Source organism: Hibiscus syriacus, unplaced genomic scaffold (genome assembly GCF_006381635.1).
Source record: "Hibiscus syriacus cultivar Baekdansim isolate YM2019G1 unplaced genomic scaffold, ASM638163v2 tig00110387_pilon, whole genome shotgun sequence".
In the NCBI taxonomy this organism is placed as follows: domain Eukaryota; kingdom Viridiplantae; phylum Streptophyta; class Magnoliopsida; order Malvales; family Malvaceae; genus Hibiscus; species Hibiscus syriacus.
Window position 1 is genome coordinate 5,261,214 of NW_024062717.1, and position 27,114 is coordinate 5,288,327.

At 35.4% G+C, this 27,114-nt stretch overlaps 2 protein-coding genes across 2 annotated transcripts; one reads left to right on the top strand and one right to left on the bottom strand.

Moving 5' to 3' along the window:
• LOC120122740 (WD40 repeat-containing protein HOS15-like) lies at nt 1–11,523 on the bottom strand. The gene is made up of 12 exons (XM_039141849.1): nt 11,273–11,523; nt 10,955–11,054; nt 10,811–10,839; nt 10,020–10,170; nt 3,046–3,109; nt 2,562–2,720; nt 2,352–2,473; nt 1,546–1,620; nt 1,259–1,312; nt 1,084–1,157; nt 453–527; nt 1–235 (listed from the first exon to the last, which is right to left on the bottom strand). Exons 1-12 carry the CDS (start codon nt 11,521–11,523, stop codon nt 16–18), a joined length of 1,374 nt encoding a protein of 457 aa, XP_038997780.1. The 3' UTR covers nt 1–15.
• Nucleotides 4,205–26,794, top strand: LOC120122652 (microtubule-associated protein RP/EB family member 1C-like). The gene is made up of 8 exons (XM_039141771.1): nt 4,205–4,209; nt 4,445–4,451; nt 24,569–24,686; nt 24,785–24,940; nt 25,021–25,127; nt 25,784–26,009; nt 26,094–26,207; nt 26,311–26,794. Exons 3-8 carry the CDS (start codon nt 24,579–24,581, stop codon nt 26,587–26,589), a joined length of 990 nt encoding a protein of 329 aa, XP_038997702.1. The 5' UTR covers nt 4,205–4,209; nt 4,445–4,451; nt 24,569–24,578; the 3' UTR covers nt 26,590–26,794.
• The last annotated feature ends 320 nt before the right edge of the window (nt 26,795–27,114 follow it).

The window sequence follows — 27,114 nt, forward strand, 5'->3', positions numbered from 1 at the left end:
AAGTTTCTAGGTATGTTACATTCTAAAGTCTAAGATGCATAGCGTATTGTTTGCGAAACAAGCAGCAATCTTGCCACCTTCCTTGTTCCAACAGACTTCAAATATTTCGCCATTGCCGGTATATGTGTTCACAATCTTCCCTTCCTTCAAGGACCAGATGTGCATGGACTTATCAAGAGATCCACTGGCTAGATACTCTCCATTTGGGCTAAATGCAACCGAGTATACAGGGTCCCTTGAGTGTTAAATCAATAAACTCGGTTAAAAAAAAAGGTGCAATGCATTTACTGTTGCATTCTTCATTTTTGCCTAAATCATGCTTGACTAATTGCTCATTTCAGCATCAACAAGGTTAGTTATGATCTTATGATGTATATAATTATAAAAGTATTTGAGTTCTGCCATCGTGTAAATACAAGAAACGAATAAATAACATATTTGAGGGATGATACCTGTGTCCATTCAAGCTGTAGAGAAGTTTCCCTAGTTCCACATCCCACAGCTTTACAGTAGAGTCAAATGACGCACTACATAAAAATAAACAAAAAGATGAAGAGAATGTTAACTTAAACCGGGACACATAGCAGTTAAGGCAATGCAGTCTACACATGTAAGAATTTCCTTTATAATTAAAGGGGTGTTCATCTCCAAACTAAAAAGGGGTTTAATTTCACAGCACATAGCATAATAGTGAACATAGAATGTATCAGGCACGTCTAATCCTTAAAACACTGCATCCTAAATTGGGATCGACAGCCAGTACAGGCTTAGAAACAATGCCTGTGTGACTGTGTCACAACCCACTCTTGCATCACATGAAATATCAATTAAAATTTTAAAAAATTTCATCATAAAATATGTACTGGAAAGAGAGAAAAAGAATAGAAGTATAATGGAGATAAAACATTGAGAGGAAGAGACAAATAAATAACTACACATCTTTATCAATAAGTTCAATCAAGTCCAAATTTGAAAAGATTATATGTAAAGGATAGTACTTTGCTATTTGAGACAACTAAGTCATACGGGTCAATCAACTGGCTTCAAATGTTAGACCTAATAAGAAGCATAACTTAGTTTTACCTTGCAAGAACTAGCTGCTGGTTAGGATTGTTTGTCCCTGGCCCAGTAGGACTCCATCTGATGGCATATATCTCCTGCAGAACAATTATTCAAAATTTCCACTAAAATTACAAATAAATGCACCCATACATGCACAGACAAATTATATAAAAGAAAATTCGAAGCCCAAAAGTACCTTTGAATGCTCCCTCAGATCATGAACATACTTGTCCTGCTTCATGCACCATATCTGCATAAACACTTTTTATTAGTTGAAACTTGAAACATATAAGATGAACAAAAACCAATATACATAAAGCTATAATAATCAAAAAAGGTAGCATGCTATTTTAAAATTATATAAATGTATATGTATATATTTTTCCAAAAGGGAAGTGAATCAGACGAGGTACAACAAAACCAAAATTTATATTGTCATGAAGGATGTCTGCTAAGTAACGAAGAAAAGATAGCATCTATAACCTTTGCAGTAATATCATCAGAACAAGAGGCCAACAGTGAACCTGTAGGATCCCATTTGATACAATTTACTTCACCCTGAAAAGCAAAAAGTTTGATATATGAAAAGAAGATTAGAGATCAAATTTTATTCAAAAGTTTTACTTATCAAAAATCCAAAATAAAACATTGTTTTTGGTTACAAATTAAAGTCCATTGCTGGGAAGTTATTGAAGCCATAAGGCTAGTTCATTGTTGTAAAAGTTCCCTAGCAAATTGTTTCGCAGAAAAACAAGACATTAGTAAATGAAATATTTAGCTCTTGAAACTCTCCTATGAAGGAGAAAAAGATTTTAGAATTTAGAGAGACACAACCAAGATGTATAAACATTCATTTCACACAAACAAAAGCTATAAGATGAATTAAGGATTGCCATAATCATTTCAAGCATGCAAGAGGGAAGACGGGGTTTGGAATTTCCATCTCAGACTGAACCTTGATCTCGCACCTAAGTGTCATTAAGTCTTCTTTATCAGATGCAGGTAACAAAAATTTTATCTAGAAATAGAAGGAAAAGAAAAAAAATGTGATTTGGGAAAGAGAGAGGAATTTATGGGGAACATTACAAGCAGTTAGAGACACATTATATACAACCTACAAGTTGCATCAAGATTAGTATTGGTTAAAATCTAGAAGAATCAGGGTTAGGCCTTTCTTGGTCAGTTTGAATCTTGTTTGGATCTAACAGTTAGCTCACTCTTTTGATCAAAACTAACAAACCAACCAAGAAAGTTGTGAGATTGTTAAACCATTAAAACCAGAAACAAACCTGATGACCCGCAAAGGTTTTAATAGGGCGTGTTTCTTCAATCTTGCAAACACATATCATATTGTCAGTGGAGCTTGTTGCAAATGAAACATTGTTCCGCCAATCAACATCAAGGGTTGGACCTAAAAGGTAAAAATGATGAAACTTAGGGAAATGAATATGGGTTATGCAACCAAAAGCCAAAGATTAAAGTTTAGTCCAATGGTCCATCTGTGTGAAATTCAAAGGGCTGTTTCCATTCCTCTGCTTTGACATCGCACACAATTGCCGTTTTATCACAGCTTCCCGTAAGAAGATAATCACCCTTCTTGTTCCATTTCAGAGAAAATATAGGTCCTTTGTGTTTACTCAACGTAGTTCTTAGTTCACCTAAACCAAGAAAGAATTGGGTGACAGAGAGAGAAAAGGTGTCAAGGAAGATGAAGTGTAGAATTCTCACAATCAGTCCAAAATAGCAATGTAATTATAAATGGTTAAATATATAACAAGTTCAGTTAAAAATACAAATAAACCTCTTATTTTGGTCAGGTAACAAGCTATTGATTTAATAAAAGAGAATGTAATGAGCACCAAAAAATACATGGAAAAACCGAGTTGGAATATCTGAACAGTCTCAAAGGTTGGTCTAACAAAATAGATTTGTGGCCTTTAATTTCAAGATATAGAATGGCACAAATAAAGTAACCCGACTAACCATTTGTAGTCCAAATCCTTGCTTGGCCATCATATGAACCTGTTGCAAGCAACGTCCCCTCACCCTGAATACAAGTAGGAAAAAGGAATCATACTCATTCTATATTGAAAAAAATGGCAATCAGATAAGCAAGTACCTAAAGTGCAATTTGTGGTTTTATTAATGTTTATAGTCCTTCAGTGGAAGAAGAGAAAGCAGGCTTTTTTGACGAACTTTGCTTGTTTCTAAATGGTTTCACTACTCCTTTTTTGTGTGGGAGGGGATTTTAATGCCTATATATCAGAAGAAGAGAAGGAAGGTAAAGCTCAAAATAGAAATTCTATGGAGATCTTTAGGCATTTTATTCAACAAACTGGCCTAATTGATTTACCTTTAATTGGGGGAAGATTTACTTGGGGAAATAACCGGGAAGAACCTACTGTTGTCAGATTGGACATGTTTTTGCTGAACATTAATTTTTCTTCTTCTTTTTCGGATATCACCCGACATTTACTTCCAAAGTCTATTTCTGATCATAATGCAATTTTACTTGAGAGTGGGGGAGCTAATTGGGGCAAGAAACCTTTCAGGTTGTTCAATTGTTTAATGAATGAGTATGGGTTTGATGAGCAGGTTGTAGAGGCTATTAAAGAATGCAAGAAAGTTCAGAGAAGATCGGTTATTCTGAGTATCATCAGAAGCTCCAAATCAGCTATAAAAAAATGGTCTGGTAGGAGAGATCAGTTTCCAGGTGCTGTTATTTCAGATTTAGAACAGAAGATTCATCTTTTAGAAAGTGATTTACAGAAACAGCAGGCTGTGAGGGGCACTGGCGTTGTAGCAGATTTGTGGTCCTTGAAAAATGAATTGTGGAGGTTATACGGGATTGAGGAACAAGTTTGGTGTCAAAAATCAAGAGTGAAATGGATCAAAGACGGAGATCGAAATACAAAATTTTTTCATACTTGTGCCACTATAAGGAGGAGGTTGAATTATTTAAATGCTCTTAAGGTCAAAGATGAAATATTGTATGATCCGCTTCTCATCAAGGCAAGGGTCCGAGATCATTTTTTTGAAACTTATAATGTTTGGTCAACTTTGGAAGTGGATGATATCAAGCTGAATTTTTCAAGAATATCCTTGGAATAGAGCCTTAGCTTAGAAAAGATGTTTACAGAAGAAGAAGTTTGGGAGGCTCTAAACTCATGTGATAGTAACAAAGCTCCAGGCCCTCATAGGTTGAACATGGGGTTTTTTAAAAGGTTTTGGCCCTCTTTGAAAGATGATATTCTAAAATTTTTTCATAACTTTTATTTGGGAAAAGATTGAGAGCATGGTATTAATCATACATTCATCACTCTTATCCCAAAGGGTTCTAACAGTGGTGGATTAGATGATTTTAGACCAATCAGTTTAGTAGGAGGGATGTATAAGATCCTTTCGAAGTGTCTTTCGAGAAGACTGAGAAGTTGTATGAATGATGTAATTAGTGCTTCGCAATTTGCTTTTATTCCTGGTCGACAAACTATGGATTGCTCTTTTATTGACTTTTGGAGGAAGAAAGGATTAAAGGTTGTGTGTTTAAGGTTGATTTCAAGAAGGCTTATGATACTGTGGATTGAGATATTCTCTTTAAAGTTATGATCAAAATGGGTTTTGGAACTAAATGGTGCAGATGGATTAGAAAATGTGTTACTTCAGCCTCGGTGTCAGTTTTGGTTAATGGTGTGCCAACAATTTACGAATGATTTAATTATTTTTTGTGGAGCTTCAATTACTCAGATTAAGAATGTTAGAAGAGTGTTGAGGATTTTTAGCCTAATGACGGGGCTTTATCTCAATTTAGCTAAAAGTAAACTTTATGGTATTAATGTGGAGAACGACATCCTTGAAGATTGGGAGAGAAATATTGGTTGTTCTATTGGTTCATTTCCTACGGTATATTTAGGCCTTCCATTAGAGGCAAAAAAGAATTCGGAGAAGTTGTGGGAGGTCATCAATAATTTTAATAGAAAATTGGCGGGGTGGAAAGCTTCATCTTTATCCATGGCTGGTAGATTGGTGCTTATAAAGTCGGTTCTTTCATCCTTACCTATCTTCTACCTATCTATTTTCAAGATGCCTTATATTATTTGTCAATGGTTAAATTCTTTGATGTTGAATTTTTTATGGGGAGGAGTTGAGAAGAAGAGAATGAATTGGGTTAGTTAGAAAAAGATATGTAAGCCGTTGACTGGTGGAGGCTTGGGAGTTGCTGATTTGAATCTTACCAATAGGGCGTTGTTGGGGAAGTGGGTTTGGAAGTTTGGAAATGAAAAAGAGACGATATGGAAGAAATTATTTTGCAACAAACACAATGTGAGTTGTCATTCCTTAGATATCACTAAGGTTCTCTCTCAAAAAGACTCTTGGATTTGGAGGGGAACTGTCAATAACTTTACAAAGAATGATTTCATTGGAGGTTGCCTTAGATCTCACGCAAAAATACAAATAGGGAATGGAAAATCTCTCTCTTTTTGGAATGATACTTGGCTTGGGGATTTCCCATTGAAAGTCCTTTTCCCTAGGATTTTTGCCCTTTCTTCTAATAAAGAGGGCAATGTGGTTGATTTTGGAAGCTTTGATTTGAATGGATGGGAGTGGAATATTAAGACTAGTAGGAATTTATGTGATTGGGAAGTGCTGCAGTTGGTTGAGTTATTGGACAGACTTAAAGAAATTAAACTAACTGAGTCATTGGAGGACTGTTTGCTGTGGGGTGGAATGGGGGAGGAGTTGTTTTTCTGTTAAAGTTTGCAGGAAAGCTCTTTCGTCTATTTCTGAGGATACATTTCAGTGGAACAAATGTGTATGGCTGGGTTTAGTTCCACCTAGAGTGGAGACTTTCCTTTGACAGCTATCTCATCAACAAATTGTTGTTAGAGTGGAATTGATGAAAATGGTGGTTCCTATAGGGGAGAATATCAACTTGCCCCTATTAAGGTGGATTTTTTAATGAGAAAATAACTTCAGTGACCGAAAATGTCTTATAATATACAATTTTAACTAACTTTTTTTGAATTTGGGAAAATAACCAATAAATTCGCAACGCGATCTTAAATTCGCAACACGAACTCCAATTTTGCAACTCAGTTTTGAAATTCGCAACACAAAAGTCAAATTCACAAAGCGCGTTTACTTTCGCAACGCGAATTTTATTTTTGAATTCGAAACCCGAATATTAATTTTGTAACACAAATGTAAACAGTATATCCCATAAATCACAACTCATAACCTAAAACCCTAAATCACAACTCAATCTCATCTCCATCTCTCACTCTCTCCGACGACATCCGTCCCCCATCTCCGGCGACATCCTTCCCCATATCCGGCGACCCCCCTCCATCTCCATCTCTCAGAGCCACCCTCTCACAACCATTCACGGCACAAATGAAAAATCAACCACCGAGAGTTAGTTTTTTAATTATTTTTGTTTTAAAATTTTTATATTATTATTAGATTTTTCATATTTAAATTGATGATAAATTTACTCGTAATTTCAATATATAGATTAATCATTTCACTTAGATTACTTAATAAATTCATTCGGTTGTTGTCAATAATGCTAAACTGTTTAATCTTTAACCCTGTGAAGTTAGTATTTGTCTTTTGGTTGAAGTAATGCAATTCATTCAAATTTCAATTTGCAGAAGAATAGTAGTTTTTGAAATTTAAATTCGCAACACGAAAATGAAATTCACAATGCGATTTTAGTTTTCGCGTTGTGAATTTCGTGTAGCGAATTTCATTTTCAAGTTACGATTTTCATGTTACGAATTTAAGTTTCAAGAATAAATTACCCTTCTTCTTCAAATTGAAACTTGAATGAATTGCATTACTTCAACCAAAAAACAAAGACAAATACTAACTTCACAGTGTTGTGAATTTAAGTTTCAAGAATAAACAACTACTCTTCTAGAATGTTGTCCTTGAACCTGCACTAAACCTATATGTTGTCCTTTTAACATTGTTTATACTTACTTCTGGAATGTTATCTGATGCATTTTGTGAACTATGATATAATGACTTGGGTGAATACCGGGCTAGTTTGAAACATATTTGGCTATATTTTCGCTGTTTAATATCATGTCTGTTTATTGTGTAGTTTTTGGTATATTATTAGTATACCTAACTTGGTATGTTTCTTGTTTTTGTTAAGAATTTTTTCGGCTGCATTGACTTTAAGGAATAAATTAAGCCTAGTTACTTCTAGAAATTTGTTGGAATACTTGTTTTAGATGAAATATTTATCAAAAATAGTTTGAAAATGTTTGGTTAAGTACCTAGAATTCAATAATTTCATCTCATATTTGTTGGTTTTAGATGTGTAAAAAATCTCATGGCCATAACGTTTCTGCAGGTTAATCATTCCAGATGTTATAACATAATGCAGATTGGAATTAAACAACAAATCAATTAAAGAAAAAAAAATTTACACTTTACAGCACATTGATACATCAGTTTTCCCCAGACAGTACATCCAAATGCTTCTAACAATAGGGAGCTTACAGACATTAGTCAGAAATTATAACATCTGGAAGGATTAACCTGCAGAAACGTTATGGCCATAAGATTTTCTATACATCCAAAACCAACAAATATGAGCTGAAATTATTGAATTCTAGGTACTTAACCAAACATTTTCAAACTATTTTTGATAAATATTTCATCTAAAATAAAGAATAACAAGTTAACAACCATTACTCAAACTTACCAATAACAAATGATTGTTTATGCACACTTTCAGCATCGGGATGTAGGTAGGCAACGTCTCGCATATATCTCTCTAGCCATATAATGTCGAAACCACAACCCTACTGCACCTCTATCTCTATCTGTCGGAGGTAGAAACTATTTACCTCCTCTCGTCATACGTTCCAAGCACATGCATACAAGAGGACAACAATCCCTTCTGACTCTCTACGTTTGTTGTAGCGCTGTCTCGTCTCTCATCATTGTAACTTTTAACTTATTTGGTTTCTTGTTTCCTGAATTAGTCCAATAAGCAATCACATCCAAGTATTTAGCTAAAAGATCGCCCTATCTCCTACAAATAATATCTTTCAAATCAGACAATGGTATGTAATTCAACATGCTGTCAATGCAGACAAGTATTCTCAAACAAATTTCTTTGGACATGTGTAAGTGTCGACGCAATTGTAGTAACTAGGCTTAATTTATTCCTTAAAGTCAATGTAGGCAAAAAAATTCCTAACAAAAACAAATTTCATTTTCATGTTGCGAATTTAAGTTTAAAAAACTACTCTTCTTCTGAAAATTGAAAAATACTAACTTCACAGAGTTAAAGACTAAACAGTTTAACAGTATTTGCAGCAACCGAATGAATTTACTAAGCAATCTAAGTGAAATGATTAATCTATATATTGAAATTACGAGTAAATTCATTGTGTGTTCTTTGTGCAGGAAGTGTAATGAGTCGGTCTCACATTTGTTTCTGCACTGTGATGTGGTGTGGGACCTTTGGGTTAAGTTCTTAAAGTCCTGGAATGTTTGCTTTGTGGTTCCGGCTAAGTTGATGGAATTCTTAATTGCGTGGGATGAGTTAGTTCCAAGATCTTTCATATGGAAGTTTATCCCTAGGGCTGTGTTGTGGTCGGTTTGGAAATGTAGGAATGAGGTGATTTTCCAGCAAGGGAATGTTGATTCTGCGTTGTTGTTCTTCATTACAAGGTTCAGAATTGTTTCGTGGTTTGGAACTTCATTTAAGGATGTCCATATTCCTTTCGATTCCTTGATAGGAGACTTAAAATTAGCAGACTGTAATGGTAATTTTAATAAGAGGACTCCTCCTCCTTCTAGTTGGAGTTCTCCTCCGGAAGGTTTTTTAAAAGTAAATGTTGATGGTGCAATGGTCAAAGGTTGGGATAAGGGGGGAATTGGTGGATTGATTAGGGATGGGAGTGGTTCGGTGCTTGGGTCGTTTTCAGAGAAGGTAGGGGGAGGTCCTCCTTTACTTGCAGAGCTTTTGACGATCAAAAGAGGGTTGATTCTTACTGAGGAAGTTGGTTACAGTCCAAGCCAGAGGATTATTTTGGAATCAGATTCGACTAATGCTCTAAAGTGGATTAAAAATCCGGACCTTAGTACTCTTTTGTTTAAATCCTTGGTGACGGATATAGCTACTCGTGTGGAAATGAAGGGTATTATTACAAGGCATATTCCGAGAGCTGCAAATTGGGAAGCGGATGAATTAGCAAAAGCTGGTATAGGTTGATTTTTGGGTTTAGAGGTGTTATATCTTGACTGTTTTTTAAGGGAGTTACTAGGGTGCGTTATGTATCCACAGTTGTGGCTTAAAGGTTATGTTGTTAGTAGTTAGTCATGTAGGTGTGGAGGTGTATTATGGTTCTCATTAATAAAAGCTAGAGGCACTCTTTTCCTTCTTCCTATGCCCTTCATGTTATGTTTATTATAACATGTAGGGTATGAAGAGGGTTTTTAATGAGGCTTTTTTTATCAAAAAAAATTACGAGTAAATTTATTATCAATTTAAATATGAAAAATCTAATAAGAGTGTGTGATGTCTTATGTTGTTTGCAAAAGTGTATTTAAGTCTTATATAATTTGGCTATCATTAATAAATTGAGGTACTCTTTTCCTCCTTCCGCTAGTTGGTTCTTACCTTAGGACAAAGAACCACTAAGAGGGAGGTTTTTAATGAGACCTTCTATTCCTATAAAAAAAAAGTGTATCCTAATTCCTAAAAAAAGTTACCTACAACTATTCTTGTTGCTTCTTTTTGATAGCTCTAGCAATTCTTTTATTACATTAAATCTTATTAGTTCTCTTGCATAGTGTCAGCTCTATACCAAAGCATGTCAAATAAAGTGGCAATCCATAACATCAAATAAAGTGAATGAGATAAAGTGTTGGATCTGTTCTGTACTAAAAGGAACAAAAAATTAGTCAACAACATAAGCCTCCAACATACTCACATTCCAATCAAGCGTTGTCACATCTTTGCTTTTCTCATTTGTTCTTCCTTTTACATGCTTCAGAACTAGAACATTTAAAGGACTGTTTTGTGTACCAGATCTGAAAAGGCCATCAGATATTGTCCAAATACAAGTTGTAGAATCTCCAGATCTAGAAAATCATACAATGAAAGTTCAGTGAAGGTGATATAAACAAAGAAACTTTGTGAATGCACAAACTGATTAAAGACACTCCATTATTCAGCAACAGATATTAAAACCCATGCTAGACACTTAATAATTGCTCAGATGACATGTAGAAACAACAAGAGACATAGTCATATATAGTGAAACTCTTGGCATAGAGCAGCATGATCTCAGTTTGATTTTCTGAAAGACCTCAATCAGTATCAATAACAATGTAAATAGGTATCTCTGCAGAACATGAAGAACTTCAACTGTCCAACCCTAGAACACATTATAAACGACAATACACTTGACTACAGGTCCTATAGTCACATAACTGGAGAGTGCACATATTGCATTTCCGTTTACAAACCACTTATCCAATGATAAGGACTATTAAAATGGTTTTGCTACCAACAAGGCTTAAGTTGTATCATTTTAGAACTTCTAAACTTGCTCATTGATCTAACACAAGGTACATCTCATGTAGCAACAAAGATCAACAACTTTAAACAGGAAAATGAGAGAGGAAAATGACTGGAAACACATAGAGAAGTAAAGAAAATACATATGTAAAAGACCAAAATATCGATATAAGAAAAGTTTTATTATAGTAAAATACTCACCCTGATGCAAGAAGTGAACCGGTTGGGCTCTATGCACACGCACAAACCTGCAGTAATAAATGCTCATAGAGAGAAGAGAGTGGGAATAAATGTGCATATGTGCAAGTCCATCTTGGTATGAAAAAAGTTTAAAAAGGCTCAAACCTCATAAGTATGCCCTTCCAAAATGGTAACCTCGGAGCTAGGAATTTCACGAGCATCATGAGATGTTGGGGTTGGCATAGTAGCAATATAGGTTCTGGTCCTACATAATGAGAAGCAATAGTGAATGGACATGAAAATGAATGATCCGGCAGACTGGTTAAGAGAGCTATCTTGCATATATATATATATAATTTCAGGTGAATCATCAATATTCATTTACACGAAAGGTCAAAGCTTATAGAAATATAATGGTATCAAACAAGGAATAAATATAACAAAGGAGTTAACTAACCTACAAATGTTCCATTTTCTTCATGCCTAACGACATCCTTGTCTTTTTGATCCAAAACCATCTCTCTATAAGCAAGTTCTTCAAGTTGTTTTTCTCTCTCCTTATTTCTTTCAGCCCTCTTCCTTTCCTTTTCACGTTCCTTCTCCTTTTCGTGTCTTTCTTTCTCTCGCACTCGTCCACGCTCTCTTTCATGCTCCCTCTCAACCTCTTTATCTTTATCTTTGTCCCTAGCTTTGTTTATATCCTTTTGGATATTCTTCCTTTTCTCTTTTATCATTTGCCACAATTAATTTACATCCTTTGTTATTATATCCAAAGGTTTCAAGAATGAGAAATCTTCATCCATTTCTGCAACAGGTTTTAGTTTCGCAGCTCGTTTGTTTAGTAAATTAATTTACAATAATGAAATCATCTAATATTGATCATGTTTGGATAGATTTGTGTTTTGGAAGGTCATGGGAGAATGTTCATGGTGTTTTACAATATATGCCTTTACCCATGAATCTTCAACTAAAACTGTCATTAAAAAAGTTAACTTATGAAACTCTAATGTTATGTGTTGCAAATAAATTGAATTTAGAGCCCCTAAGTGGATTTAGGCTATTTTATCAGAGAAATGGTAAAGTTTATTTGTTAACCGACAATGAAGATGTTGAACGATTCATTACATTAGTGTTTCAAGTGATGATGTTACATTGTATGTTGTTGAACCTAGAAGTAGTGAAGTTGGGTCAGTAGCGGGTAGTAATCAACTAAGTTTTTCAACCCCAGTTTATGGTGCTCAAAATTTAATGGTTCCACCACAATTTCATCACCAAGCAAATATTGTTTCACCACATTTCCAATACCAAACACAATCTCAAAACCCACAACATTTCCCTAATCCAAATCCCAATCAACTTTCAGCACCAAATTCCGGTTTTCGTATTGACCAGTTAGACGATGATGAGCCAACAGAAAAAATTGTGAGTACTAGTCAATATTCAAAATTTGATCTTGGTCAATACCCGGACTTTGATCTTGGTCAATACTCGGATTTTGATGATTTTTCAGAAGAAGAAACAGACCCTGCGTGTAATGATTTTGATATTGGTCAATACCCGAATTTTGATGATGAAACAACCATTGTCGAGGAAGATATTGTTGATGATAATGAGGAGGAAGTTACGACTGTAAATGAACATGTTGAACATCAATTTTGTAATTCATATAACACTGAAGAAGAAAAAGAAGAAGAAGAAATCCCCAAAGAAAAGTCCCCGAAGAAAATGCCACGAGAGTATAACTGGAATATGCCAGAATTACTTCAGATACCAGAAGAAGAGTTGGTAAAGATAGCAGTTGATTGTTACACAAAAATTATTCGTATCAAGAAAGATGATTGTTTTGATACAAAGGAAGACTTGAAGATAGCTTTGTATACGAAATGTGTGGAAGATGGCTATCAACTAAAAGTTAACAAATCAAGCAAAACAAGGTGTATGATTGACAAAAACTGTATGTGGCGTATAATTGCAAAAAGGATAAAAGATTTCGAAATGTTTCAAGTTAGGACTTTTATTGATAAACATACATGTTCAAGAACCCAAGTTTTTCCTCACCATAGACAGGCAAACAAAAAGGTGTTGGGTGGTTTTCTAGCTGAGTTAATATTTTTGAATGACATGGTATATCGGGGACATGAAATTACGACTGACATGAATGCTCGGTTCAAGATTAGTATCTCATATTCTCAAGCTTGGAGAGCCAAATGTTATGCCTTGGAATTGTTGAGGGGGTCGCCAGAAGCATCGTTTGCCCAACTGCCGGCTTATTGTCACAATTTAAAGCTGAAAAATCATGGGTCGGTAACTCATATCAAAACAGATAGAGATGGAAGCTTTGAGTTGTTGTTTATCGCCATTGGTGCTGCGGTTAGTAAATCAATATAATTTTGTTGACTCATTTTTGTTAGTTACATGCATTTCACATTTAAATGATTATATTTCTTGTGTATATGATTTTGTAGATTCATTCGTTTATTAATTGCATGCGCCCAGTTATTATAGTTGACGGAGCACATTTAAAAGGTCGATACCTTAGAGTAAACTTATTAGCAGTAGCCATGGATGCTAACAATGTGATACTGCCAATAGCTTACGGGGTTGGCAAATCTGGAACCTTTGATTCATGGACATGGTTTATGGGGCATCTTAGGGATTACATAGGTCCTATTAGCAATCTGACAATCATATCCGATAAGGCAAACTCAATTGACAACGCTGTTAGAAGGTGTTTCCCAGATGCTTTTCATGGACTTTGTGGTGTTCATTTGTATAGAAATCTAAAATCAAGGTCTGTTGGTATAAAATATCACAAATGGACATACTGGAAGGCTGTAAAAGCTTATCGGGAAGTGGATTTTAATAAGCATATAAACTGTTTAAGACGTGTTTTGCCTCAGTGTGCTCAAACACTAGAAGATGTCGGGTTTGAAAGATGGTCAAGAGTACATCAACTTGGAGCAAGATATGGTTTCATGACGTCTAATAGTGCAGAATCAATCAACGCTCTAAGTCGTCATTCCCGAAAATTACCCATTACTATGTTAATGGAGTTTTTTTGAGCCTCTATTCAACAGTGGTACTATAAGAAAAGAAACCATGCAGGTATTATTTCTTTAAATTCGTAACTTATCATATATTTTACTAAGTATTATTTATTTAAATTTACAGGAACATTGGAACATCGTGTTACGCCATGGACAGAAAAAAAGATAACGAAACGTGTTGTGAAGTCAACGTCATGGAGAGTTGAACCATGTTCAAACACTTTGTTTGAAGTACTGGATAATAACTTAAATGGTCTTGTCGATCTAAATGCAAAGACGTGTTGTATGAAATGACAAACATCTGGTTATCCGTGTGGCCATGTTATAAAAGTTTCTCTTCATCTAAACCAAGATGATTCAAGCGCATATGCTATGGATTGCTACACTACAGAAGTATATCGACAGACTTATGGTGAGATTGTCTACCCTATTCCACATCCTTCTGAGTGGGATATTCCAGATGACTTACAAACAGTTTTGCCACCAGCCATGGACAGAAGGCTACCTGGGTGACAAAAAAGTCACGATCGTATACCGTCTAAGGGTGAAGAGAAGAATAGATCGACATGTAGTCGGTGCAAGGAAAGTGGTCATACAAGGTTGACATGTGGATCACCAGTGCCATTACAATCATCTTTTCCTCTACCAAAATATGGATCCTCATCAAAATCCCAATCACAACCGTCTTCAACTTTTGGGACTGTTAACTTAGGTGATTTTTAAATGCAAACGTTGTATTATGTGTATATTATGTGTGAACTTTTAATATTTTCAGTTAGGCATGTATTAGTAACTTGAGTTTGAACATTGCTATGATATGTTCAGTTGTTATCACTTATTAGACATTCATTTGACTATCGCAACGCAGAAATCGCAACGCGAATATGACTATCGCAACACGGAAATGACTATCGCAATGCGGAATTGACTATCGCAACGCGGAAATGACTATCGCAACAAGAGAATCGCAATGCAAAATGAAAATCCCAATGCGAAATAAAAATCGCAACGAGAGAATCGCAATGCGAAATGAAAATCGCAACGAGAGAATCGCAATGCGAAATGAAAATCGCAACGAGTGAATCGCAATGCGAAAATGAAAATCGCAACGCGAAATCGTTGCGATAGTCATTTCCTCATTGCGATAGTCTGTTTCAACATAATGCAGATTGAAATCAACAAATCAACAATTACATTTCAATCAATTAAACAAGCACAAATATTATGTGCACATCAATTAAACAAATCAACATTTACAAATCATCTTTTACAAATCAATTAAACAATCAAAAAATAATAATGAAATCAACTTTTGCACCCATACATCCATTTCACGCAGCTCACTTCAAGATTAACCTGCAAAAACCAAACATTGAATCAACAACACTTTCTACACATCTAAAACCTACAAACAGCAAATTATTGAATTCTAGCTACTTAACCAAACATTTTCAAACCAAAAAGAGTAAATATGTTTAACAACACTTGCATTTGACTTACAAATTGTTTATGGACACTTTCATAATGCGGATGCAGGTAGGCAGCGCCTCGCATACTCTAGCCATAAAATGCCGAAACCACAAGCCTACTGCACCTCTATCTCTATCGGTGGGAGGTAGAAATTGTGTCATTCCTGTCGTCAAACGCTCCAAGCACATGCATACAAGAGGACCACAATCCCCTCTGGCTTCCTTCGTTTGTTGTGGCGCGGTCTCGTCTCTGATAACTGTAACATTGAACTTCTTTGGCTTCTTGTTTCCAGACTTATTCCAATAATCAATTGCATCCAAGAATTTAGCCAAATGAGAGCTCCATCCCTTAATCATATCTCTCAAATCAGATAATGATATGTAATTTATCATGCTGTCATATACTATTGTATTTAGGGATGGGAGCTGAAGCAGGACGAGAAGCCAATGAGTAAGGTCAAAAAATAGGGATAAACACCTGCATCGAAATGTAATAATTCAAATTGCGCACTTATTTATGAACACCCTAAAAATATTTAAACAAATATACTAACCTTATCGACCTCCCACCATGCAGGATAAAGTTTAGCTTGTCCATTAGCCAACACATATGATTCTTGTCGTTGATTCTTCAAGTGAACTACGTGAAAAGACGTCGGCATAATTGTATATCGCATTTTTTTAATATTTTTCTTCAATTTCCTTACAATTAGAAGACGTGTCACCCATGCATCAATATGCTGTTTTACAAAAAAAGACATATATTAGTGAATTACATAAATTTAAAAAAAATTTAATCAAACTGAAATATAAGAAATATAAGACTTACCCCCCCATCGAAATAGCCGTTGTCTTCAACCCCTAATAATACACCCCACCAAGACCGTTCAATCAACAAATGCATATCATCATTGAGTTTGTATATGTCAGCGTAACACCCTTGGATCCGCTCATGTAGATAAAAATCAACTGCGATCTTAGCCCAAAGGGTATTATCCAGAATTGTTTCCGGTAGTTGTTTCCTCTCCACTTCATCTGCCGGAATGGTACTGGCCGATAACTTATACGAAAGCCAACAGTCATCCATCATGTTCGGTACGTGAGGGGGCTTCTCAATAATTCGATATATTACGCTGTGTGAATCGGGCTCTAGAATGTTGGGATGGACCTCTTCAACGATGACAGTGGCCTCTTGAACGGTGGAAGGGGACTCTTGAGGGATGATAGGGGCCTCTTGAACGATAGGGGAGACCTCTTGAACGATGACAGGTGAGTCGGGCTTTTTCTTACGAATTCTTCGCACTATTGGGGTGAACAGAGACGTAATGGCACGTGCACCCCGTCTGATGCGTGAACTCCGTCTTGCAAGAGAAACCCGACGTAGAGCATCCACCTTAAAGGGCCGCTAAAAATAAATTAATACATAAATCAGTAAATAAACAGACATGATATTAAACAGTGAGAACAAAAACAAATATATTTCAAACTTGCATAGTATTCACCCAAGTCATTATTATATCATTGTTCACAAAATGCATCAGATAACATTTCAGAAGTAAGCACTTATATAAACATTTAAAAGGACAACATATAGGTTTAGTGCAGGTTCAATGACAACATAAAGAGTAGTAGTTTATTCTTGAAACTTAAATTTTCAACACTGTGAAGTTAGTATTTGTCTTTTGGTTGAAGTAATGCAATTCATTCAAGTTTCAATTTGCAGAAGAAGAATAGAATCTGAAACTTAAAATCGCAACGCGAAAATGACTATCGCAATGCGAAAATGACTATCGCAATGCAAAAATGACTATCGCAATGCGAATTTGACTATCGCAACGAGAGAATTGCAATGCGAAATGAAAATCGCAAAGCAATTATAGTTTCGCGTTGCGATTTTGGTTTTGCGTTGCGATTTTCATTTCGCGTTGCGATTCTCTAGTTGCGATTTTCATTTCTCGTTGCGATTCTCTCGTTGCGATTCATTTCGCGTTACGATAGTCATTTTTCACGTTGCAATTTTAAGTTTCGTGTTGCAAAAGTAAACTATTTCTTCTTCTGCAAATTGAAACTTGAATGGATTGCATTACTTCAACCAAAAGACAAATACTAACTTCAGAGTATTAAAGAATACACAGTTTAGCAGAATTGGCAGCAACCGAACAAATTTACTTTCAACCAAAAGACAAAACAAAGACAAATACTAACTTCACAGTGTTAAAGAATACACAGTTTAGTAGAATTGGCAGCAACCGAACAAATTTACTTTAAACCAAAAGATAAAACAAAGACAAATACTAACTTCACAGTGTTAAAGAATACACATTTTAGCAGAATTGGCAGCAACCGAATAAATTTACTTCAACCAAAAGACAAAACAAAAGACAAATACTAACTTCACAGTGTTAAAGAATAAATGGTTTAGCAGTATTGGCAGCAACCGAATAAATTTACTAAGCAATCTAAGTGAAATGGTTAATCTAAGTGAAATTACGAGTAAATTTATCATCAAGTTAAATATGGAAAATCTTAAACTTACCTCGTTGAGTAGAGTATGAACCTCATTCTGCAATGATACTACCATCTCACGTAGAGCGGTAACCTCACCACGTAAAGTAGACACCTCCACACGCCATGCACCATCGTTATCGCGTAGAGTACCGATCTCCTCACGCAAGGCATTGACCTCATCACGTAACTCCCTTGACTCATCCCGTGGAGGTGGAGGTGGAGAACAGGGAGATAGAAGTCGTGGCATCTTTGTCGGTCGCCTATCATGAGGTGATGGTGGAGAAGAGGCTCGATGATGTGACGGGATAGGTGATGGCTCTCGTTGTAGAGGTGTATAGTCGGGTCGATCAGGTGATGGCTCTGGGTGAGGTGATGGCTCTCGAAGTGGAGGAAGTGGAGGCTGCTCATCATTCGTTCCATCAAAAAAATGCTGACTAGCTTGCCACCAATCAGTGGCAAGCTCAGCCTCCGTGGGTGTCAGTCTCATTAATGGAATGTTGGCCTCCTAAAAATATAAAAACTCAAACAAAGTTAAACGTCTACTATTAATAACTTGTTTATAGTATTTGTGTTAACTTACATTATTTATTGTCGCATATGGTATTAAGTCTTCCCAATCCAACAGACGTTTCCTCTTCCAGGAAATAGCCCTGGGAATATCATTTGAAGTTTTTATTGCATATGTCTTCATGGCGGGAAAGGCCTCGGATATCCAAATCTACAAACAATATAATAACAAACATTAGTAATTGTTAAATAATTAATTATAATTTTGAAAACATTATATAGAAATTCTTACCTTAAAGGCCCAAACAAAGCCTGACAAAGTGTATTTCGACCCATCGCCCCGCAAACTTTTGCGGTCATCAAAGGCAGACGACAACTTATTCCAGGTAGCTTTCCATATATACGAACCCCACGGAAACAGATTCCATGCATTTATGTCCTCTACCAATAATATTAGCTCCTGAGGAATAGGTTGTCTGGCCTCTCTGCCTAAAAAGCCGGCATACAAAAGTAGTAGAAGGCATACTCGGACAACATCGACGTCATTCATCCGAGTAAAATCATCTTTCTTATTAAACAATTTCTTCATGTCGTCGATGTGTAAGTTCGGCTTCTCTATTGACTCATCAGGAAAAACCCGGGATAACCATGATGGGCGGGTGATATGACGAGTGTACCGGCCTACATCATCGTGTCCGAATCGTAGACCAGTGATTAAGCAGAACTCCTTCCGCCCAAAACAAGTATACGCCGGTGGAAAATAAAACCATACCTCTTCCTCACCACGTTGTATACTGTCGGGTAGACCGCTAGTCATGATCTGAAGCCACAAATGGGTCAAATTAGCATCTCCACCCGGATGCTGTACTCTCAGCCATGGCCCGAAGCAAGTTTCCTCAAACAATTTTCTTTGTGCAGGTGAAAGCTTCGAAGCAATTGTAGTGGCTAGGCTAACTTTATTCCTTAATGTCAATAAAGCCAAAAAAAATTTCTACAAAAACAATAAACATACCAAGTTAGATATACCAAAAACTACACTGTGAAGATATACCAAAAACAATAAACATAAAGAGTAGTAGTTTATTCTTGAAACTAAAATTTGCAACACTGTTTTGTCTTTTGGTTGAAATGAAAATCGCAACGCGAAATTAAAATCGCAACGCGAAATGAAAATCGCAATGCGATTTTGGTTTCGCGTTGCGATTATCTCGTTACGATTTTCATTTCGCGTTGCGATTCTCTCGTTGCGATTTTCATTTCTCTCGTTGCGATTTGCATTTCTCTCGTTGCAATAGTCATTTTCGTGTTGCGATTTTCATTTTCATGTTGCGATTTTAAGTTTAGAAACTATTCTTCTTCTACAAATTGAAACTTTAATGGATTGCATTACTTCAACCAAAAGACAAAACAAAGACAAATACTAACTTCACAGGGTTAAAGACTAAACAGTTTAGCAGTATTGGTAGCAATCGAATGAATTTAATAAGAAATCTAAGTGAAATGGTTAATCTATTATTGAAATTACCAGTAAACTTATCATCAATTTCAATATGAAAAACCTAAAATAATGCAAAAATTTCAAAATAAAAATAATTAAAAAAACTAACCCTCGGAGGTTGATTTTCCATTTCTAAATGATTGTGAGGGATTTCTGACCGTGAATGGTTGTGAGGGATTTCGCCGGAGATGGGGACGGAAATCTTCGGAGATGGGGACGGATTTCGCCGTAGAGAGTGAGAGATGGAGATGGGACTGAGTTGTGATTTTAGGTTTTAGGTTATGAGTTGCGATTACGGGATATACTGTGGACGGTTCAGTGTTCCGACAATTAATATTCGTGTTTGGAATTTGAAAATAAAATACGCGTAGCGATTCTAATGGCGCTTTAAAAACCGCGTTGCGATTTACGGATACGCGTTGCGATTTTACGTATTGTCGTTGCGATTTACGGATACGCATTGCGATTTACGTATTCTCGTTGCGATTTACAGATACGCGTTGCGATTTACGTATTCTCGTTGCGATTTACGGATACGCGTTGCGATTTTACGTATTGTCGTTGTGATTTACGGATACGCGTTGCGATTTTACGGATACTCGTTGCGATAGTCAGAATCGCGTTGCGATTTATATGTTCGCGTTGCAATTTTCATATTCGCGTTGCGATTCTTGAAAATCGCAATGCGAATTTGTACTATCGCATTGCGATTCTGGGAACTGATTTGCGATTCTGGAGATCACGTTGCGATTTTTATTTCGCATTGCGATTTTGTTGGTCATTTTGGCAAATCCAAAAAAAGTTGATTAAAATCGTATATTATAAAGCATTTTTGGTCACTGAGGCGATTTTCTCTACTTTTTTTCATAAGAAAAAAAAACTGCTTTATTGAAAGCTTTATTTTATTGGGCTGGCCCTGCTCCACTATTTAAATTATGCGTCTCGGATCTGGATGATCAACGTACATCTACTTAGGCCCGATATAATTAGGTTCAGTTTATTTCCCACAAGGCTCGTTCAACTTAATGAGTTGATAGGGTAAGATAAATTTAAATTGGGTAAATTTACGAATAGCCGCTATTTTTGGTCTAATTAATTTTGGTCATTGATTCAAAAATTAAGTGTGTTTGATCTCTTGCGTTTTCGATTTTAATCCCGCATCTGTTAACTTTTGTTAGTCATTTAACGAAGTATTATGTGGCAGTTAAACATTTTGAAGAAAAAAAATCCATATGATAACTTGGGATGTTGATTCCTACAATAAATTTAGGGTAATAAATTTGAAGGATAAGGTTTGAAATTTGATTTAGGATTTTGAGAGCTTTTAGATTGTAATTTAGGGACTTGGATTGACTGAAAAATAGTTTAGGCACCTAAATAAAAAAATGTATAATTTAGACACTTATTTTTATATTAAACCTTAAATTTAATTATAATTATTTTTAATAAACAATACTTTTATTATGATATGCCACATCATCACTTTTTTCACATATGAACATGACATATCAACATTGCAGTGCAATTGTATTTGTTAAGTCATCACCAATTGTTAATAATTTATTAACTAATAAATTTTAGGGTAAAGTATAGTAATGGTCACTGAATTTTTCTAAAGCTTTCATTTAGATCTCCAACTTTTAAAACTTACAATTCAGTCCCCCAACATTTAGTTCGTTTGTAATATGGTCCCCAACAGTTACGTCAGGGACCATATTGCAAACTGACTAAATGTTGAGGGACCATATTATAAATGGGCTAAATGTTGGGGGGTTATATTGCAAGTTTTAAAAGTTGGGGGACCTAAATGAAAGATTTAGAAAAGTTTAGTGATCATTACAATACTTTACTCTAAAATCTGTACATTTTATTGAATTAATTTTAATTTATTAAATTAAAATGGTGTGCAACGTGGCAATTGACATTAGAAAAATATAGAAAAGGGTCACCTCGCTTGCTTGGTAGAGAGTACATATCTTTCAACTTGTTTTTATTTTATTTTTCTAAATATTCAGTCTCTTCGACCTCAAGACTAAAACCCGTGCTTTGCTTAACAAGTGGGTTTAGAGATTCGGCAAGGATCAAAACTGTTTTTGGAGAAAAATCATTGGCAAAAAATATGGTTATAATGAATCTGCTTTGCTGCCTTCCGATCCAATTGGTAGGAAAAACTCTTGGGTCTGGAAAAACATAACACGTTCATTATTCTGTCCAGACAATCGTTTTGGTAAAAACATCAGACTAGTCCTCGGCGATGGTAAGTCCATAGACTTCTGGAACGACTATTGGACAGAAGTTGCCTCTTTTAAAAAATCGTTCCCTAGGATTTACGGCTTGGCCATTAAAAAATGGGGTTGTGTGAATGAGTTTGGTTCTAAATCCAATGGTGAATGGCATTGGAACATTGAGATTCGAAGGGCACTGTTCGTATGGGAATCGGATGTTTGGGACAGTTTCTTATCAGTGCTCAACAGAGCTGCTGCTTCCTCTATCTCCTCGGACGCTGCTGTTTGGTTGGGGTCCCCGGATCCTAAGCATTTTTGTGAGCTGGTTTCGTCGAATGGCTCTACCGAGGACCTTTGTTGGAGGCTAGTATGGTCCAACATCGCTCCACCAAAAGTGGAGGCTAGTATGGTCCAACATCCTTCCACCAAAAGTGGAGGCATTCATGTGGAAAGTAATACATGGCAGAATCCCAATGTTGGTTGAACTCTCTAAACGTGGTGCCTGCTCTGGGGAAAATACTAAATATGTATTTTGTAGTAGGGAGGAAGAAACAATCCCCCATCTCCTTCTTCACTGTGATATTTCTTGGCTTGTATGGTCAAATGGTTCAGGCTATGGGAGGTATCGTGTAATTCCTTTGGATCCTAGATCTTTTATATCGTTTTGGGACTGTTATCTGGGTAGTCGGGCATCCAAACCAGTGTGGCAACTAGCTTTTTTCGGACTTATATGGTCACTATGACTCTGCAGAAATGAAGTCATTTTTAAGGGTAAGAGCTTTTCTGCAGATCAAATATTCGATATTGCTCTGCTGCGAATCGGATTCTGGCCAGAAGTAAGTGGCCACTATCGGTACCTTCAGCCTTGGAGTTCACCCGCAACCCTCGTGCATTTAGCGTCTCTAAAGGCTCGAGGTAATCCCTGGTTTGGTCGATTTTCAGTGCGAACATATGGTTCGTTTATGGTCAGTTCTGCTGCTGTGTTGTTCACATTTTTTATTGCTGCTAATCGGGTATTTGGTAAAGCTTTGTTTGAATTTATTTCCCTGTATATGACTGTAGTTCCATTTATGCTTTTATAGCAGGGATTGGGGAAATAGGGTATGGTCATGTATTGTGTTTTGGCTGCACAGGTTATTCATATTGGTTGTAGTACAAACTCGATGTAATTGTGATTCTCCTATTAATATCATCCGGGTACTCTTTTCCCCTAATAGGCTTTAGAGTAGATTTTTAACGAGACCCATTTCCTTTCAAAAAAATATCTTTAAATAATTTAGTTAATTTAATTAATAATCGATTTCGAATAGAATTAACAATTAGACAAATTTTGAATTTTTTAACTATTAACAATTCAATATCTAATTATCTTATTGATTAACTGAACTAAATTTTAATCCGATCGGATAACTTAGATAAATCAAATCACAAACATCCTTAACGGATCAATTCATAATTCTATTGATATATATTAAGAGTTATAGGTTCAAATTCACTTTAAGCGTAATTATTTTAAAAGAATTAACTAATAAGAAGTATAAAGTACTCTCTTTATTTTTCTCTCATTGGTATTTAGTTGATATATATTTTTAAGTATAATCACTAATATACAATATATTATTTCATTAATTGTATCAGATATTATATATTATGAAGTGATTCTATTAATTTAATTTTAGAGTAAAGTATAGTAATGGTCACTGAACTTTTTTAAAGCTTTCATTTAGGTCTCCCAACTTTTAAAACTTGCAATATAGTCTCCCAACATTTAGTCCGTTTGCAATATGGTCCCCCAACAGTTACGTCGGGGATCATATTGCAAATGGACTAAATGTTGAGGGACCATATTGCAAATGGACTAAATGTTGGGGGATTATATTATAAGTTTTAAAAGTTGGGGGACCTAAATGAAAACTTTAGAAAAGTTTAGTGACCATTAGTATACTTTACCCTAATTTTTATCCACTAAAAGATCCTTATGCTCAAAATGAAATGTTAAATGTTAAAGTGCTAAAAAGATAATGGAAATCAAATCAGGTCAAATATTAGTAATATTTGTTGGCATTATACCAGTTTTAAATATTATGCACGTATTTTACAGATAGTTTGGATTAGATATATACACATATTTAAAATTTGATTCAAATATTATAATTTGCTATATATTATATATAAATTAATATTTTAAGACTTAAATATATCATTAAACTTATAAAAGATATAATTAAAATGATATTAATAATTCAAAATTTGGATTAAAATATTTTAAAAATTGGGACCAATTAAAACATGCATATAAATTGTGAATGTTTGGTGCAATTATTTGCAAAGAAATTAAGAGATTTAATTTTGGGGCTGTCTTTCCCTTTTTAACCCTTATTTTTGAATTGGAGGAGATCCCGCTCATTCTCTAATTTTTAAAACTCTTTCAAACGTCTCTTTCCATTACAACAGCCGCGTCCGGAAGAAAATACAAAATAAAAGGAAAGAAGGAAAAGAAATCCGAAACAGCAAAGCTGAAGTAGAAAGAAAGCAATGGCGACCAACATCGGTATGATGGATGGGGCTTACTTCGTCGGCAGATCTGAGATTCTTTCTTGGATCAACACCACTCTCCATCTCAGTCTCTCCAAAGTCGAAGAGGTTTCTTTCTTCTCCTTTTTGTGTCGTTATTCTTGCCGCTTTTTTATTATATAAATCAAGAAACTTTTTGATTTTATTGAAATGATTTGTGTTTTCAGGCATGTTCTGGCGCCGTTCATTGCCAGATGATGGATGCGGTTCATCCAGGGATGGTACCGATGCACAAAGTCAATTTTGATGCCAAGAACGAATACGAGATGATCCAAAACTACAAAGTCCTCCAAGATATCTTTAACAAACTCAAAATTACCAAGGTCTTTAAGTTTATTTTATTTTTTCAAGGATTTCTTCTGGTTTTGATTTTTTTAATAAATTCCTTTTTCATTGTTTTTAGCATATTGAGGTGAGCAAGTTGGTGAAAGGAAGGCCGCTTGATAATCTGGAGTTCATGCAATGGATGAAAAGATACTGTGATTCGGTTAATGGAGGCGGGATAAATAAGTAAATTTCTTTTAAACCTTAATTTTATTTGTAATTAGTTTGGTTCTCTTTTTATTATTTGAAAGGTTAATTAGTTTGATTCTAGTCTGATGATTATTCTCTCTAAGCCAAGTCACAGATGGTTTCTTTTCCCTATTTAATTCAGGTTAACTAAAGTATCAAATTTTAAGAATTTTGGCTAACATTAATTGTTTTATATGAATTTAAAACCAATTTCTTTATTAGAATCTGGCATTGTTTTTTTTATTAATCTTTCTTCCATCACTATTATCTCATGTTGCAATAGTTTGTTATATTTGAGAGTTTCAATCTGCTTCTAGTAAAGGTTTTGCCAGCATTTGATACTGACAATCCCGAGTCGTGGCATGTTCATTATTCATAGTTGAAAATTTGAAAGTCATGAAACTGGTTGTTTTATTGATGAGTGGTTTATCGCATTTGATACTGAAATTAATTTGGCCTGAGCTTAGTATATTCGTAATTAATTTTCATGAAACAGGTTGTTTTAATGGTTTGGCGCATTTGATACTGACATTTAGGCCTGAGCATTAGCATCTATACTAATAATTCATAATTGAATTTCATCAAACTAGTTACTTTATGAATTAAAAGAAATGAAAAGATCCATGAGTGGTTTTTGCCGTTGTCATATGTAGTTACAATCCACTAGAAAGGAGAGAGGCTTCTAAAGGAGGAAGAGAATCAGGCAAGAAATCAGCACCTCAACAATCCTCAACCAAGGGTTCAAATGCTGCTCCTAGACCTTCATCTTCCCATGCTCGAAGGAACAGCAATGATGTTACATCATCTGCACACCCTTCTAATCAATCAGCAAAGGCATCATCTAAACCATCTACGTCGATGGCAGCTTATGATGAACAGGTACTTCATATTCGTGGAGCAAATTGATAGTTCTATTTGTTTAAGAAATAAGAAAAATCTGATGTATTCTCCTGCACAATGTAGATCACTGAGTTGAAGCTATCTGTCGATAGTCTTGAGAAAGAGAGGGATTTTTACTTTGCAAAGTTGAGAGATATTGAGATTCTCTGCCAGACTCCTGAAATTGAAGATTCCCCGGTACTCTCTTTCAACATTCAGATTCATATTAGGAAAATTTTATTGGTGGTAAGAACAGTTGTTGAAGTTGAATGTTTAAATGTTTTACTCTATGTTATTGCAGATTGTTGCAGCTATCCACAAGATTTTATATGCTACAGACGGTGATGCATCAGTGGTGACTGAAGCTCAAGCCATGTTGGCACTTCAGTCCAAGGAAGCGGAGGCTTTGAGTCCAATTGCTGAGGCATCAGAAGAGAAATCCAGTTGTGAAATTCAGAAGAGGAAAAACATTTTAAACTCTGATGTAGATGCAGCTGGAATCATAACATTGTCTCCAAGGCAAAGGCTTTCCGATGCTTCTGATGTTCACTGCAGTGGGTCACCTCTTATGACTTATTGATCTACTTGACAATACAGTTTTGTCAAATTTCTTAGCCATATAATTACAGTTCTATCTGTTGTTTCTATAGTCCAACTAGGGACGTCATCCGACTTGTTAGCAAAGTGTGTTTGGATCATGTTGTGTATTTGGAAGGTGTAAGAATACCGTGCTATTATATTCATATCCATTCTGCTTCAGTAGCTAAGGTTCTGTAGCAAAAGAAAGAAAGAAAATCTGGAATGATTATCTACGCGCCTTGATTCAGCTTCTAAATGGTCACTTTGGTACATATTTTTTTTGAAGTATTTGTCTCCAATGTTTCAATTTTTGTTCAAAAAAATTCATGTAAGATAAAAATCGTTAGTTGAGTAACAGTCAACACGTGTTGTTAAGGTGATATTTTTACATGTACTTAATTGATGACATGTCATATATCATTTCATCACTTCGAGTGAAAAACACATATCACATCATCATTTAGATAGAACTATAATAACAGCTTTTACCACTCTATCTATGAAAATGGTGTGTGGTTTTCTTTTT

Coding starts and splice junctions, on each gene's coding strand:
- LOC120122740 (XM_039141849.1), bottom strand. CDS start 11,523: ATGATAAAAGAGAAAAGGAAGAATATCCAAAAGGATATAAACAAAGCT. Junction 10,171..10,810: donor GGTTCACTTCTTGCATCAGG/GTGAGTATTTTA, acceptor ATGATTTTCTAG/ATCTGGAGATTCTACAACTT. Junction 528..1,083: donor CAGCAGCTAGTTCTTGCAAG/GTAAAACTAAGT, acceptor ATTTTTATGTAG/TGCGTCATTTGACTCTACTG.
- LOC120122652 (XM_039141771.1), top strand. CDS start 24,579: ATGGCGACCAACATCGGTATGATGGATGGGGCTTACTTCGTCGGCAGA. Junction 24,687..24,784: donor GTCTCTCCAAAGTCGAAGAG/GTTTCTTTCTTC, acceptor TTGTGTTTTCAG/GCATGTTCTGGCGCCGTTCA. Junction 26,010..26,093: donor TGGCAGCTTATGATGAACAG/GTACTTCATATT, acceptor TGCACAATGTAG/ATCACTGAGTTGAAGCTATC.